We start from the raw sequence: 16,926 nt of genomic DNA, 5'->3' as shown, positions 1-16,926 counted from the left end.
GGTCCTGTTGGGTGAAGGTGCTGAGTTGGCAGTCATACAGAGTTCATTGAGATAAGGTTTGGGGAACAGATATCATAAGACTTGAGTCACAGGGGTGAGGAATTGGGAGGAATTTGAATTGGCAGTCAAGGGGTGAGGAATTAGAAGGAATTTGAGTTGGCAGTCAAGGGGTGAGGAATTGGGAGGAATTCGAGTTGGCAGTCAAGGGGTGAGGAATTAGAAGGAATTTGAGTTGGCAGTCAAGGGGTGAGGAATTGGGAGGAATTCGAGTTGGCAGTCATGGGGTGATGAATTGGGAGGGGTCGGTGCATACAGAGCAGGAACTCGGCAAGGTTAGAAGGGCAACAAAATGGAGTCAATTTTGACAGGGTACAACAGTTTTGGGGACAATGAAATTGGGTAAGATACAATCCCTAACTTCTGGGAACCCACAGTCTAGTCTTGGCAGCGCGACCACTGTTCAGTCACAGTGGTGCTCTCTGGTAGTTGGCTTTTCTGTTGCTGGGCAAAATGCCCGGCATGGCACCTTAAAGGAGGAGAGGCTGCATCTGGGTCGTGGCCCAGGCGCTTCTGTCCCTGGCGGGCTGCTGCAGGCAGCAGTGGCGTGGTGGCTGGCGCCGAACAGGGCCAGAAACCCAGTGCACAGCAGCCAGGAGCAGCGGCAGCGAGGAGGGGGCCGGCGCCAGACTCACACTCTCGGGCCACCTGGCACACCTGAGTGGGCTTTGCTAATCTCCGGGCAGCTCCCACACTGGTCGTGGACAGTCCAGCTTGACTGTCACATGTAAGGACAGGGACAGCATTCTGGTGGAACAAGTATTACCATTCCCAAAGGAAGTAAGGGCGAGAGCTTCGTAGACCAAGTTCCTGAGTGTTGGAATAGGAATTTACACTGACCTTTCTCCATTAGTGCATGTTATCTTACTAATGCCATCGAGAGAACTGGTAATGTGTCTTTTTGCCAAAGTGGAGAATGATGCTCAGGTCAGTTTGGGAGATTTGCTTGTGTGGAGAGCTTGTACGCTGTACACTGCAGTGTGTAACCCACTTCTCTACTTGCAGCCTGCAGTTCTCCTTCCCAAGTATAACACAGCCTGCCTTAGATCAGATCTTTTTCACCACTCCAGTGAGCCCAAGTAGATTTGCTGGACAGCTTTGTATGGAGCAGTCTTAGGAAGCAGGGGCAGCCTCTTTATTTTATTTATTTGTTTATTTTTTTCACACTCAGCTATTTATTATTATTATTATTATTATTATTATTATTATTATTATTATTTTGGCAGAACCTGGGATTGAACCCAGGCCCTTGCATTTGCCAGGGAAGCGCTCACTCCACTGAGCCATCTCCCCGGCCCCTCAGCTATTTTATTTTTGAAAAACATTTCTAAATCCCTTTTCTGAAGAACAGATACCTTCTATAACTAACTTTGCTGGGAAAACTATCCACATGCCAAATGTAGAATTTAGAATCAGATCTTTCTCTGTACACTAAGTTAAAACCAAAATGGATTGAAGATCTAAAAAATTAGAATAGGGGCTGGAGAGATGGCCCAGCAGAATGAATGCTTGCCTGGCAAGCTCAAGGGTCCAAGTTCAATTCCTGACTCTACAAAAACAAACAAACAAAAAAGACATATACATTTAATCTGCTTGAAGTCAAAATAGGTAAGTTTTTAAAAATGTACTTAGTAAAGGGTCTGCAGGGTCTCATTACACAGGTTGGACTCATATCCTCCTGTTTTCAGACTCCCAAGCGCTGGGATTAGAGGTATGCACCACCATGCCCAGCCTTAGTCGCTGTCTCAGTGCGTACCGGGGATTGAACCCTGGTCCCTGCGTCTGACTAAGCAGATGCTTTAATGCATTGAGCTTTCTGACCAACCCTAGGTAAAAAATTTTAAGACTTATATGTAGGCAAAGAATTTTCAACAAAATTCCAGTTGCACAAGATACATGCCAAGAATGAACAAATGGTTTCACATCAAATAAAAAGCCTTCTGCACAACAAAGGAAACTACTAACAGTGAAAAGAAAAATGTACAGAATGCAAAAAAATTTTCAGCGACTCCTCAAAGGATTAATATTTAGGACATATAAAGAACTCATAAATATCACACCCCAAAATTTAAAGACCCAATTAAAAATGGGCAAGGGGCAGGCTCTTTAAATAGTTAAACCACATGGCTACTGACAGGTCCTGTGTTTATCAGATACCAGTGTTTACTTTGTACAAGTGGTTCAGTATTCTTCTCTTGGACCCAAAGGGATCAGTGTGATTTCCCCCCATATTAATTATTTTATTATTTATTATTTTATTTTGTATCCTTCTGTGTTGACTTCTATGGTCTTTTAACAGTGAGGCATTCCAAATTAAATTACAGCAAGTACACTTAACAGTGGTTCTTTCACCTTACATATTTGAAACTTACAGTTTAAAGAAGCTTTAAGAATTGTCTAAAGAAAAAGAATCATCTAGTCCATTTTGCCTGGTGTGTGCTGGGGTATGAATAGGACAGTGTGCTACAGGATTAGCTTGGAAGCAGTAGCATTTTATCTTTTTGTTTTAATTTTTTGCTGTTGATATTTATTTTGAATTGCAAATTTTTTTTTTTTTTTTTTTTTCCCCCCGTACCGGGGATTGAATTTAGGACCCTGTGCTTGCCAGGCAAGCACTTATTTTACTGAGCTATCTCCCAGGCCCTTTGAATTGCAAATGTTAAAGGAATTGGTGACATTACTGTGATTTCCAAGGGAGCAGTGGGTTCAAATTGAGAAACACTAGTCAAATCCAGGTTTCTTGCCCAAAGGTAAAAACACTTAAAGCCCTCAGCTAAATTATTTCCCCAGGGGATAAGTAGGACAAGTCTTTGGCTCCTGATGGCCTCATTTAATTTGAAACTGATTCATTACAAGCTTCAAAAATAATATTTCTTTAAGGGGAAAGACTACATGTGTATGAATACATGTGTAAATACTTAATGTATGAAAAGCAAAGTTGGAAATCTAAAATAGGTGATAAAAATGTACTTTTTTTTTTGGTATTTAGTACAGGGTCTACAGGGTCTCACTACATAGATCAGACTCAGTGATTTTCTTGTTTTTAACCCTCCCAAGTGCTGGGATCACTGGCGTGCGCCACCACGCCCAGTCTCAGTCACCATCCCAGCACGTCCCCAGGGGGTGGGGCTGGCATGGAACACTGGGGATGGAACCGTGGCCACTAAGATGCACATTTTTAAAAAGTATGTACATTTTAATCTAATGGTTGTGAATGTATTGTTCAGTGTTTTAAGTTGGAAAATTTTGGGTTATTTGAACTCTAACATAGCAGTTTTATGTGTATTAATTATGAAACTGCCCCCTACAAATGTGTTGAAAGTTTAAAAATAAAAAAAGGTTAAACTGAGTATTAAAATTTGCTTCAAAGTTGAAATTGGGTATTTATATAAAAAATATAGTCCATGGTGAAAAAAATTTTGAATTTTTGTACTTACTTGAAAAATACTTATTACAATCATGTTGAAAAATTTAAGCATGAAAAGATATTCAGTTAAATTTTACTTTATCACTCTGTAGTTATTTAATTTTACCACCCTCAGAACATAGTAATTTTTATCAAGCTTTTTTATTTTTCCAAAAGTTAGTGTTTATATTTTTTCATGAAAATGATCACTTTATCTACATAGGCTTTAGCTGCCATTTCTAACTTCATCTCGTGATCATTCATTTTTTTACTTGGTGATCACACTGTTTAAGCAATGCCCTTGAGAGGCTGCATACTATTCCTTGCGTGATATGTCAAATTTATAGAATCAGTTCCTCGTTAATGGATGTGTTTAAACTGTCCCTTGTTCAAACAGACAGTTGGTTATAGTGACGAGCACAGGTGTAACAAATGGCCTTTGACATGTCGTGTGCATAGACATCTGGACACTGGCATTGCTGGTCGCGGGCCCTGGGTGGGAGCTGGCTTGAAGGAATTGCCCCAGGCACGCGCCGGGCGCAGCTCGCTGTCCACACGCCTGTGACCTGAGCGCCGGCTGCCTAGCGCTGTGCTTTGGTCACTGCCAGGCTGATAGAAGTGTGATGCCACACGTGGAATTTGTAATCTTACGTGTCCGTGAGCATCTTTTTATCAGCTTAGGACTTGTTCATCCTCATTTTCTGTGGCCTTTGCCTTTCTTGGTTTCATGTGTGGGGAAATTTGACCTTGTTTGTGATACCATTTGATGACATTTTACTTGGCTTTTTGTTTATCTTTCCTTCCTCATGTCTTGTGCAGAAATTTCTAGATTTTGCTGTCAGTTTGTTTTTTATTTCTTATTTCTGAGTTTGAAGTCCTTTTCTTTAGGACTATAAAAGAATTCTTTGTATTTTTTTTCTATTTTGTGTTTTAATTCTCTATATCAAAATCTTCATCTAGTAGGAATTTATTTGGGTTTGAACTATGTCATGAGGCTCTAATTTAATTCACCAAAGCTTGAATAATTCACTATGGATTTAACCACCATTTCTATCATTGGTCTACATTTTGGAATTTCCTTGTGTTTTTGCATGTTTAATTTTTTTTAATGCAAAGATTGCAATTAACTTACCAAGTTCCCCTCTCAAAAATGTCTAGTAGATACTTTTATTGGAATAATATTAATTTGTTCATTAGAGGGTTGTGGTGAATTTTAAGCTAAATGTTTGTCCTTTATATTTAGATTACACAGCAGCTAGAGAATATCTGTCTACGGATTATTGATCTTGTTATACAGAAACATGTAATCGGTAAGTTTCAGAGGTTTACTAAAAAAGGTAAACTGAGGTTTTATTTTTAAATTGATGAAATTGCAGTGCATTTTTAGCTCTTGAAATTTAATAAGATGGACAGTTTGAGAAAGAGAAATTTGGGTTCTTTGCCATTTGTGGCTATACTTTCTAATGTTAGGTACTACTTTTCATTCAGAGATAAACCTGTAATATATCCAATTAAGGATTGCTGGCCTTGGAAACTTGAAAAGACAGAGAATGTGATCAGATTTAGTTGTTTTCATTTCTTATGTCTGGATTTGGGGTGACTTTTTCTCTTCAGGATTATTAAATAACTCATGTTTTTCCACTTCTCTTTTGGTTGTTTGAAGTTGAGGCTGGCCTTGAACTCACTATGTAGCCTCGGCTGGCCTTGAACTCACTATGTAGCCTCGGCTGGCCTTGAACTCATGCTGATCCTCCTGTCTCTGGGATTGCAGGCATGTGCTACCACACCTGGCTGTTAGTTTCTATTTTGTGCTTTCTCTGCCTCCTACTTTCATCTAGTAGGAATTTATTTTGCTATGACATTCTCTGGTAGGACAGAGAAGGAGATTGTGTTTTTAGAGATGAAGAAGTAGGATGAGGCTTAGATAGCTTACTCTACTTTCACCTGAAATTGAACAGTGGTTAAAAACAGGCATTTTTCTTGCCAGAAGTGGGAATTGTTGCCCTGTTATAGCTGACTTCTGCGTGGAAGTAGCTAATGGCAGATGTGACAGGCTGGGTATTTTGGAGAGTGTGTAGAGTACCTAAGCACTTTGAAGTTGGCAGCCCCACGTCACCTGGGTGTGAGAGATTCCAGTTGTATAGGAATGTGGAAGAAGAGCAGGTGACCACTGTCTCCAGCCATCTCCTGTCACTGCATCAGTAAAAGTTGAGCAGCATGTCTTAAGTATTTGAATATTACTTGAGTGAAATGTGGTGTGTATATACAATGGAAGTACTTAGAGAAAGAAAAGAAAATCGTATGTTTGTGACAACCTGGATGAACCTGCAGGACATAATGCTGAGTGAAATAAGCCAGCACAGAAAGGCAGATGCCACAAAGTCACTTACATGGACCCTAAAAGAGTTGAGTTTGAAAAACTAGGATGGTGGTTGCTGAGGGCTGGGGCCTGGGGGTGCTGCTCAGGGTGCATGGCTGGCGTTGGCAGTGTGTTGTGGACTGGAAAGCGGCTAATAGTTGTGGTCTCACAACAAACCTGGGTGTATGAAATAACGGTGACATTAATTAACTGGATTTAGCCAGTCTACAGAATGGATATATTTCAAAACATTTTGTTAAACACCATCAATATATATAATTTTCATTTGTCAATTAAAATGAAAGTATAATAACTTTAAAAGAATTTGTCAGTAGAGATTGGTGCTTTCCCAGGCTTGGAAGTGAGGAGGAGGGTGAGTTTTTGGGCAGGGAGAAGGTTTCACATCTGTCCAAGGTGGAAGACTGTGCAGAGTGAGCCCCGGAGTAAGGGTGTTCATTAATGGTGACATTAATGGTGACAGAGGAACGTTGGTGCTGCTTTCCTGGCTTATTTCATGCAGCACAGTGACCTCAAGGTCTGTCTGTGTTGTAATCGTGGACGTGCAATGCCCTTTCTGGAAGTGGAGTTTCTATCCTGAATATGGGCCATCTTTTATTCAGTCCCTTAGGCCTTTCTATATCTTGGCTGCTTCAAGATCTTGGTTTTATGAATAAATATTGAGTAGTGAGATAGATGAATCCTATGGTAGTTCTCAGATTTTAACTTTTGAGGAATGTGTATATTGTTTTCTGCAGTGGCTGCCCAAGTATACATTCCCACTGATAAGAATTCCCTTTCCAACACTTATCCTGTGTCTTTTTTTTTTTTTTTTTTTTAAATCATAGCCATCCTGACAACTATGAGTGATATATCCTTGTGATTTTAATTTGGCTCATGTTGAGCATTTTTCTTTTTTGAGACATTCTTTTAAATTGTATGACTGGCTGCAAATTTTGCAGTTGTGCCTCAGCCTCCCAAGTAGCTCAGTGAGCCACTAAGCCTAGCTTATGTTGACCAGCTTTGCATGTACTTGCTAAACATGTGTATGTTTTGGGGTGTGTCAGTGTTGCCTAGCCTGGCCTTGAACTCTTGGACTCTAGTCATCCTCCAGCCTCCTGAGTAGCTGGGAGTATGGTGCATGACCCCATGCCTGGTTCCTATTTTTAAATAATTTATTGTCTTTTTTCCTCTGTGTTTGGGACCGGATCTATAGGGTCTGCAGGGTCTCACTACATAGATCGGACTCCTATTCTCAGCCTCTGAAACGCTGGGATTACAGGCATGCACCACAATTCCCAGGTTTTTTTTTAGGGAAGGTCTACAAGGTGCTCAGTGTCCCCCTATTAGATCGGACTTGTAGTGATCCACCTGTTTACAGCCTCTCAAGAGCTGGGATTACAGGTGCGCAGCATCATGCCCAGTCTCAATTGCCCTCTCAGTGTGCCCCAGAGGTAGAACCGGCCAGGCAGGCCTGGGTATCAAACTCCTAGCCCCTGTACTCTGCCTAAGTAGGCGCTTTAGTCCTCTATCCGGCCAGCCTGATTTATTGTCTTGCTGGAGAGTTCCTAATGTAGTTAACATTAGTTGTTTGTCATATCCATTGCAAATATTTCCTTGCATTCTTCAGGTTGTCTTTTCTCATTCCCTTTGTTATGCAGAAATCATTTACGTTGATATAATCCCATTTGTATTTTGGTTTTGTTTCCTATCTCTTTGGGGTTGTATCAAAAACACTGTCCAGATCAGTGTCATGGAGCTTCCCCCCTATATTTTCTTCTAGTAGTTTTATAGTTTCAGTGCTAATGTTGATTTACACCGTTTTGAGTTGATTTTTATGTGTGTTATGAGATGAGTCTCATTCATTTGAACACAGACATCCTGTCTTGCCACCATCATCTGTTGAGGAGACTGTCCCTCCCCTGTGTCCTCTTCTCAGAAAATGTGTTGACTGGAAATGTGTGGATTTGTTTCTGGTGCTCTATACTGTTCTGTTGGTCTGTTTATCTGCTTTAATGCTATGCTAGAACTTTCAGGAATCCTGTATGCATATAATTTGTTGTTCTACAAGTGATTGTTCCTAGTATCTGTAATTTCTATCTTATTTTGCTTTCAGTAAGGCAAGTAATATGTATTAATAGCTTCTGAGTGTATTGTTTTAGTACAAAAATATTCAAGTTTCTAGGTTATTAGTTCCCTTTATGATAGAAAATAAAAACAAAACAAAGTCCAGGTTAGACTTTGCTCAGAAGCATGGTAAGAGTTGTTTGAAATTTTTTTTATTGAGGCTTGTATTTTCTGATTGTGCACTTAGGTAAGTTTACTTTTCACTCGTGATGATCCTAATAAATTTGTGTGTGAACGCAAGAACATTTTCTTTGTGTGCTGCTTTATAGTGAGTATAACCCTTTTGAGGCCAGGTGGAGAATTCCAGCATATATATTTGTTTCATAAATTGAAAAACTGCACAGGATATAGTTGTTTGTAAGCATATATGTGAGCTGGGCAGATATTTTAACCCTGTGTAATTAAACTTCCCAGAGAACACTGCTAATCATTTATTTTTATTTATTGTTTTATTTTTTTATTGCTAATCATTTATAAATGTAAAGTCTCCTGCATGAGTAAGATGTGATCGTGAATTCCTACTCATATGCATTTCTAATATGATTTTATAAGTATAAACCATATTTCATACATTATAAAGTTTTTATTTTATAAGAACTTGTAATAACCACACCTGCTTGCCTTACTGAGGGGGCAGCAGGCGTGGTGAGCCCAGCAGCCGGCGACCCTGCCTCCTGCTGCAGCCCCGGGGCGCGGGCGCTGTGGGCGTGCAGTCCCCTGGGTGAGTGCTGTGGAAGCTTTGCTGTTGCCTGCCGTTGTGACTGCGCGTTGTCTTCTTTCTAGAATTCTATGAAGAAATCCTCTCCCTGGCGTACAGTCTAACCTGCCACACCATCTCCCCTCAGATGTGGCAGCTTCTAAGTATTTTATACGAAGTGTTCCAGCAGGATTGCTTCGAATACTTCACAGGTACAGTTTTGGTCATGTACTGGGTTTGCTTTTCTGTATCTCAATATTACTTTGCTATGTGAAGTAAAAACCCACAGAGTCCAGTACTAGTCAGGAGATGTTTTCATTTTCTTATCAAAGGGTGGAATTATTATAGCCGTGCTTTTGAGTATATAGCCAGTGGAGGTAGGTGGTATTTCTTTCTTTTTTCTTCAATGTTAAAGATCCGACCTAGCTAGTGCCTTTGTACAAGGCAATGTCTTGCTCAGTCACCAGGTTGCCCAGGGTGGGCTTGAACTTGGAATCCTCCTGCCTCAGCCTCCCACAGTTCAGGGATTAGAGGCCTGAACCATGATACTCAGTTTGTTATGTCCTTAGTTAGTTTTCTCCAGAGTGTGTTTTATTTTTTGAGACAAGGTCTCACTGTCTTGTGCAGGCTGGCCTTGAACTTGCTTATGTAGCCCAGGGTGGCCTTGTACTCATGGTGATGGTCCTGCTTCCGCCTCCCGGCACTGAAATCACAGGCATGCGCCCGAAAGACTCCCCTGGGAATCTTTTCTGCATGCTAGCTGTATTCTGGGCACTGTGCTGAGCTCAGCAGTATAGCAGCGAGCTTCCATAGTCCTAGTGAAGCTTATATTCTGGTGGGAAGAGGTAGAGGAAGCTCTGAGGTGAACAAGCAAGAAGCTTTACGGTGCGTCAGATGGTGATGAGTGCGGTGGAAAAGAAGAAAATGATGTGGAGCAGTCAGTTGGGATCTTTCTGCCCCACACTGAGCATTCTGTTTGCTAGACAGAAATGTGGCCTGGGGAAGTTTGTCTCTACTCCTGGTGCAGAAGCTCATTGGCATTTTGAATTTTCTCCCCAGACATGATGCCTCTCCTGCATAATTATGTGACAATAGATACAAATACCCTGCTCTCCAATTCGAAGCATTTGGAAGTCATCTTTACGATGTGTAGAAAGGTAAGTGTGGCCTTTCAGTTGTCCCAGTGTTCTTGCTGGTGTTGAAGGCTTTCAGCTGCTTTCTTACTGTGGTCTGCATTAACTGGTCACTGCATGTTTAGCAGTTTGCCTCTCCAGAATGTGCTTGCGACTGTTGTAATTTGAAAGCTTCACGATATGTGTTGTGGCTACAGTGTGTAGCACTTTAATGTCTATGTACTTTTTACCTCTCAAAGTAACTATAGTCATTTCTTGTTGTCATCCGTGGAACCGGTGCCAGGGTCCAGCTGCTCAGGTCCTCTAAGGAAGATGGAGCGGTGTCTGCTTAGAACCTGTGTCCACCCTCCTGTGCTCTTCAGGTCATGGCTTAGCCATGCAGTTTGCCAACCTATGACCAAAAGGCACTTTTTCCACTAGGTCAGTGTGTGTATTGGAATCCGTGAGATGTAGGCAGTTTCAACGTGAACATGTGAGGCAAAGCAGTTGTGATGCTGTCATTGGAGAAGAACGCCATTTAGCGCCCACAAGATGGTTTGTAATCCTTATTGTGGCTGTTGTTACATTTATGCCCAGACATAGTAGTTCACTGTGTATGTTTGCCACAGTTAGACCTGCTCCACTGTCAGTTACACCTTGGGATCTTTGATGACTAAACGTTTTCCTCTCCTCTTAGTGAATCTCTATGTCTGTCTGTTTGTCTCTCTCTCTCTCTCAAATATAAAATTGGATTTTTCAGAGACAAGGCAGGCAGATTTCAGAAATTTCAAATAGCCAGAAACCAAAATGTTTGCTGTATAGTAGGAAATAAAATAACAAATGTACAACCCCGTGCGCTACTGGAGGACTCGTATTTCCAGGGTCTGGCAAGAGCTCTGAAGTAGTATATCTGGTGTAGGACCCAGTTCAGTTATAAAAAGTCTGTTGAATTTTGGGAAGTAAATTTCACGTTTAAGCCAAAGTGTTTGAGTGATGTTTAAGAAGGCTCCCGTAGCTTTGTGATAATCCGTTTTCATCCATTGTAACCCAGTCTCCAGTTTCCCTCTTAGCTGTTGTTTGCTTTAGTGCTCATACTTGCTGAATTCTTAAAATAGAGCAGGTATTTCCAGAGCACTTTCTACATATTAACTTACTTCATCTTAGGAGGGAGGTGTCACATTTTTATCAATGAGGAAACAGAGCTAAAATTTCTTCACCATGCCTGACTTTTAGGAAATTGTTGTACGTCATGTAGCTACTGGGTGTGGGAGGCAGATGAACCCAGTAGACTGGCTCTAGGGCTCCCCTCTTTTCATTCCAAGATTTTCTGGCCAGCCAAATAACTCAGTGGATTAAAGCGCCTGCAAGCAGGTGCAGGGGTCTGGGGTTCAATCCCCGGGCCTGCCATTGTGGCCCCATCCCTGGGGCGCGCTGAGACCACAATTGAGACTGGGTGTGGTGGCGTACGCCTGTAATCCCAGCTCTTGGGAGTCTGTAAACAGGCGGATCACTATGAGTCCAATCTAGTAGGGAGACCCTGAACATCCTGTAACCCTTCCCTAAAATACAAGGAAAAAAAAACAACCAAAATTTATGTTATTTCTTTCTGTTTTGGCAAGCAGAAATTCATCAGACAAGCCCTCAAGCGGATGCACTTTTGGGAAAAGGAATAAATTATTCATTCTCCCTCACCCTGTCCCACAAAGTGGGATGGGATGGGCGTGAACTTGGAATTCTCCTGCCTCAGCCTCCCCTGATGCAGGGATTAGAGGCCTGAGCTGTGATACCCAGTTTATTATGTCTTTAGTTAGTTTGCCCCAGAGTATATATCCATATTTTATTAGTAAGACACAGAGCCTAAGTAGCTTTTCTAACAAAAGTTTAAAAATGGCAGAGCTATGCTGATTCCAAACCTCTTTGCATTTCGGACTCTTATTGACACACTGCCGTATGGGTAGAACTTTACATTTATTTAAGTAGAGCCGATTGTCAGCTTGCCTTGCAGTTTACCAACTTGCAAAATTTACTGCTCTGTTTTTGTGGTTGAGAACCTTTAAAATTTCTTTCTGTCCTTTTAATGGCCTTGGGGAGGAAATACAGTTCAATGGGAAAGTTTAGTCTGTTTTCTTTGTCTAGAATTTCTTTTTTTTTTTGCTTTTTGAGACAGGTTCTCATTGTGCAGTTCAGGCTGGTCTTGAGTTCACAGTGTAGCGCTGGCTGGCCTCAAACTCATGACAATCCTCCTGCCTCAGGTTCCTGAAATGTGGGATTATAGGTTTGCCAAGCCTGGCTTGGAATTTTGTTTTAATTGGGTTTTCTTAAACTATATTTCTCTAGGCAATTATTCAGTGTTTTAAGTTTTAGAATGTATAAAGATTATGGAGTTCTCCATAGTGTTCTCATATTTCTTTCTAATTTGTATTTGTCTCTTGATTCCTAATATTTAAAATTTTTGCTTTCTTTGCATTTAAAAATGATTTCAGCAAAAATCGCTTGACTCATTATCTTTTTAAAATTAATCTACTTTTGTTTTCTCTGTCACTTTTTGTCTGTAATTTTCAGATCTGTTTCTTTGTATTTATCTAGTGCTTAAGTTTTAATTTAGTAATTTTCCATCTTTCTTAATTTTTAATATATAAACTCTACTCCAAATTTTATGTATGAACTTGTGCATTGTAGAATTACTTATAATTGTTAAAGTATAGATTTGATGGTAAGACAGTCTAGTAGCTGTTATAGTTTGTCTTCTGTTATATAGTACTTGTTGGTTATGCTAACTGTGGGCAATATTTGTAATTTTGAAGTCCAGGTGGGGAAATTGATGGATAAGAATTCAGAAGGGACAGAAAAGGGAGCTTGCTTATAAAGGTTTTTTTTTCTTTTTTATTATTTTGCTGTTTTTAAGCTTCATTTACCTGGATAGTTAACTCAGACAGCTTTCCTTCTAACTCCTATAGCTTTACTTTAGTTCAAAGTCAAACAAATGAATTATTCCATCTCTAGGAAATGAGGAGATATGGCAGATAGGTAGAGGCCAGTGGGCTTTATCTGTCTTCAGCCTTTTGTCTCTGGTTGTCAAGGTTGACATGACAGCCATGATTCCCGCACCTGGGTCTGTGGGAATCCACTGAGGTGGCCGTGGCTGAAGCCTGACCAGTGTGCTCAGGGCTGACCGTGTTGTGATCACTCAGGTCCTGTGCGGAGATGCTGGGGAAGACGCCGAGTGTCACGCCGCCAAACTTCTGGAAGTGATCATTCTTCAGTGCAAAGGAAGGGGCATCGACCAGGTAACAGTGTCTGGAAAGTGTCCTGCCAGACATTTACATTACGAACATACCTGCCTGATTGATACTGTGTTAAGTTTGGTGGGAAAATTTAAAAAGATAGCCTATGTAGTTTGTGCTTGCTGACACAGTCGTGCAAGTTGAAGACTATACCTTGTATTCTGAGAAAGAGATGCACAAAGAGATACTGGGTATAGTAGTTAAAGGAGACACCAGTGACATCCTGGAGGCCCCAGTGATTCAGCTGTCCCTGTGCGTGTATGGGGCTAAGGATCAACCCCGAACTCCCACGTGTAAATAAACTGCTTGTGGTATCATACCTTTCCCCTCCTTTTGTTTTTGTATGCTATTTAAGTGTGCCCTGGGCATTTACTTTTTTTTTTTTTTTAATTTGCACATGTTTGCAGTACACAGTGATAACAATGATAAACATGGGGAGTGGAACATGCACATAACACATCTTAATTTTTTCCCTACCCCTCCCCACTCCCTTCAACCCTTCCCATTTGCAAAACCTCTATTTTTATTGAAATTTTTCTCCTTCAGTTCTTTTTTGTCTCCTTGTCCTTCCTCTCCTTACCCTTCCCTCTTAATCCCTTATCTATTTGAGAAAGAGCTCCCTAACTTGTATTAATCTTCTATTCTCTCTCTCTCTTTTTATATATATATAGTATATCTCTCTCTCTTTCTCTATATAGTATATATATATCTCCTTATATAAGAAAAAACATGCAATATTTAAGCTTATGTGTCTGATATTGCTTAATGTTGTCTCAAATTGCATTCATTTACCTAGGAATGCTTCATGTTTATCTTTCTTTATGGTAGAATAGTACTCCATTGTATATAAATACCACATTTGCTTTATCTGTTCATCTGTTGATGGGGATGTAGGCCATGCAAATATTTAGCTGTCATGAGTTGTGCTGCTGTGCACGTGGGTGTGCATGAGTCCCTGCAGTGTGAGGTCTTTAACTTTTGAAGATGGTATTGGGAAGGGAAATAGCTGGGTCAGGTGGAATTTCTGGTTTTAGTTCTTTGAGGAATCTCTGCACTGATTTCACTGTGGTTCTACTAGTTTACATTTGTGTCGACAATAGAGAAGTGTTCCTTTGCCCCTGCAGCCTCACCAGCATTTATTATTACTTGATTTTTTAATGATAGCCATTATTTCTGGAGTGAGATGGAATCTCTGTGTTGTTTTAATTTGCATTTCTTTAATGGTCAGGAGTGTTGAAACTTTTCTCATGTATTTATTGGCCATTTGTACTACTTTCGAGAAGTGTCTATTTATTTCAGTTGCTCCTGAGTTATCTTTTCTAAAAATAAATTAAGGTAATGTGAAAAAAATGAAGATGTTTCTCTTGACCAATTTAAAAGTATAAAATTACACTGTTTTTATAAGTACAAATATACAAATTTTGGTAAAATTAGTTTTTGACTCTATAATTACTAAAGAGGAATGTTAAAACATTTGAGTGAAAATGTGAATTTCTCTTTTTTGTAACAGTTGTCTAATAGTGTTATTGAGGTATAATTCATCTACTATATATTTCACTCAAAGTGTACATTGTAGTGATTTTATGTTCACAGAATTCCATAATGATTGCAACAGCTTTAGAACTTTTCGTTACCCTTTCTCCCTCAAAATCCCATGGACATTTTCACCAGCCCTAGGCACTCACGGCCTTCTTACATTTTCCTGTTGTGGGTGTGTCACAGAACTGCAGTCAGTGTGGTATGTGGCCCATTCCTATAGGCTTCTGGCACTTGGAATAAGGCTCTAGGGCTCATCTGTGTGGTAATGTACATCAGGACCCTATTGGTTTGTGATACTGAATAATGTTCCATTGTATAGATATGTTCTGGTTTGTGTCTAGATGTCCGCCTAAAGCCTCATGCAGTCTTGGGCCTTTTCAGAGGTAGGTGAATCTAGAGTTTGTGATTGAATCATGATCCAATGCTGAGATTGAGGTTGTGGGTGCTACACCTACCCTAGGGTAAATAGTCTCCATACAGTGTAAGGGACAGAAAGAAGCTTGTCTGTCTTGTTGCTTTTGCTGTCTTCTGGCACTATGAACTATTGCCTTTCTGCCATGTGCCACCCTGCCTTGGAGCTTGTCAACTATGGACTGAAACCTCCACAAACTGTGAGCTAAATAAATGTTTCCTCCCTTATTTGGGATGTTGGGTATTTTGTCTTAGCAATGAGAAAAGTAACTAGGACAGAATTTGGTACCAGAGATGTGGGGTTATCGCTGTGACTGTACCTGACCACATGGCTCATGAGCCTGTGGGAGTGACTTATGGGAAGAGTGTGGAAAAGCTTGGAGATGTTGGCTGAAGAAGTAGAGCTGGTAAGCCTTAGGCTGTACAGCCTAGGGGGTTCTGCATCGGAATGTACAGTATGGGTCAGCACAGAACCCCACAAGGCTGATAGAAATCTTGCCAGTAAAGACTCAGCTTGAGGAGTTTCTGCTGGGAAGAAGGACTGCATTGGCTGTTGGACTCTAGATGATGTGTGTTGTGGCTTGGCAGAGCAAAATCAGCTGAATTTTGCTCCTGTGTAGAGACTTTACCTGAGACGGAGCTTAAGGGCAGTGAACTAATTAATCTGGCAGAAGATATTTCAAGGCAGTCGAATGTTGAGGCAGTGGCATGGCTACTGTTGGGGTTTTTTGGCTATATGTATTTTGAGAATTAAGAGTAGAAAGCCCAGCAGAATGATTTAAGACATTGTGAGTTTGGCCAGAAAAGAAGCTCAAGTAAAGCTGTAATAGAGTAGAAGAGATCTTGATTGTTGAGAAGCAACGGAATAGAAAAGATGGAGTGAGGATATCACAAGACGCTGTGGGACTCCACCTTTGCAGCCTTAAATTGCAAAAGTGGTAAGACTTTGGTTTGAGAAGAAGGCCCAAGAGCAGCCTGTTCCAGAATGGCAGCAGTCTGGGGAATTTGTTCTTCAGAATTAGATTTAGAGAGCTCAGGGATCCAGGCACTTGAGCCCTATGCTCAAGACAGGGAGCCTGGCTTCTGCTCCAGCTAGCAGCAGACCTTGCCATAATCCACATGGCACTGATTTTAGGAATATGCAGAATGCAAGATTGGGAAGGCCTCCAGATTTCAGGAGAAAGCCCGGGAGGCCAGGCAGTGCACCTCTGAGAGGGCCGTGTGTAAAGCTGTGACAGTGGAGCCAGAGGTGCAGTGGCAAGCCCAAAAGTTTGGAGAATCCAGGAACATGGATCTTCTGAGGAAGACTATAAGGAAGAAGCAGAGGGGAGGCAAACTCCCCAAGAGGGAGCCATGGGAGCTGTGACCACCAGAAGTGCGTGGGAGCAGGGCCGCCCACATGCTTTGGAGCTCACACTTGCCACAGATTGCCTCAGACACGGAACATGGAACTACAGAGTTTAATGTTTGCCCTGCTAGATTTCGAACTTGCTTTGGTCCCATTTCTTTGTGTCCCCTGTCGATGACTTTGGAATGGAAATGTCTATTTTGTGCCATTGCAAGTTGGAAGTGTTTAACTTTGTTTTCATTTGTGTTAAGGTTTACAGCTAAGAGTTTGCCTTAAATCTGAAAGGAGACTTTTCAGCAATGCTGACACTGTTAGGACTCTGATAACTCTTAGAGATGGACTAAATGTATTTTTTATAAAGAAATATGTGAGTCTTGGGGCACCAGGGGTGGATGGTATGCTTTGTGCCTAGATGCCCTCTCAGAGCCTCATGCAGTCTTAGGCTTTTTCAGAGGTAGGTGAACCTAGAGTTTGTGATTGATTCATGGTCCAGTGCTGCGATTGAGGGGGTGAGTGCCACATCTCCCCTAGGGCAGAAAGCCCTGCATACAATATAAGGGACAGAAAAAAGCTGGTCTTTTTTTTTTTT

General features: G+C 41.0%; 1 protein-coding gene across 1 annotated transcript in view; it reads left to right on the top strand.

Annotated features, from left to right (window-relative positions):
* Nucleotides 1–16,926, top strand: part of Ipo8 (importin 8) — a 96,619-nt gene that overhangs the window by 57,020 nt on the left and 22,673 nt on the right. The window contains exons 17-20 of the mRNA XM_004632177.2: nt 4,707–4,773; nt 8,730–8,855; nt 9,703–9,800; nt 12,947–13,042. Of these exons, the coding sequence (XP_004632234.1) occupies nt 4,707–4,773; nt 8,730–8,855; nt 9,703–9,800; nt 12,947–13,042 (387 nt within the window). The remainder of the gene's footprint in view (nt 1–4,706; nt 4,774–8,729; nt 8,856–9,702; nt 9,801–12,946; nt 13,043–16,926) is intronic.

Source organism: Octodon degus, unplaced genomic scaffold (genome assembly GCF_000260255.1).
Source record: "Octodon degus isolate 3935 unplaced genomic scaffold, OctDeg1.0 scaffold00047, whole genome shotgun sequence".
In the NCBI taxonomy this organism is placed as follows: Eukaryota; Metazoa; Chordata; class Mammalia; order Rodentia; family Octodontidae; genus Octodon; species Octodon degus.
This window is presented reverse-complemented; position numbering and strand designations above follow the sequence as displayed.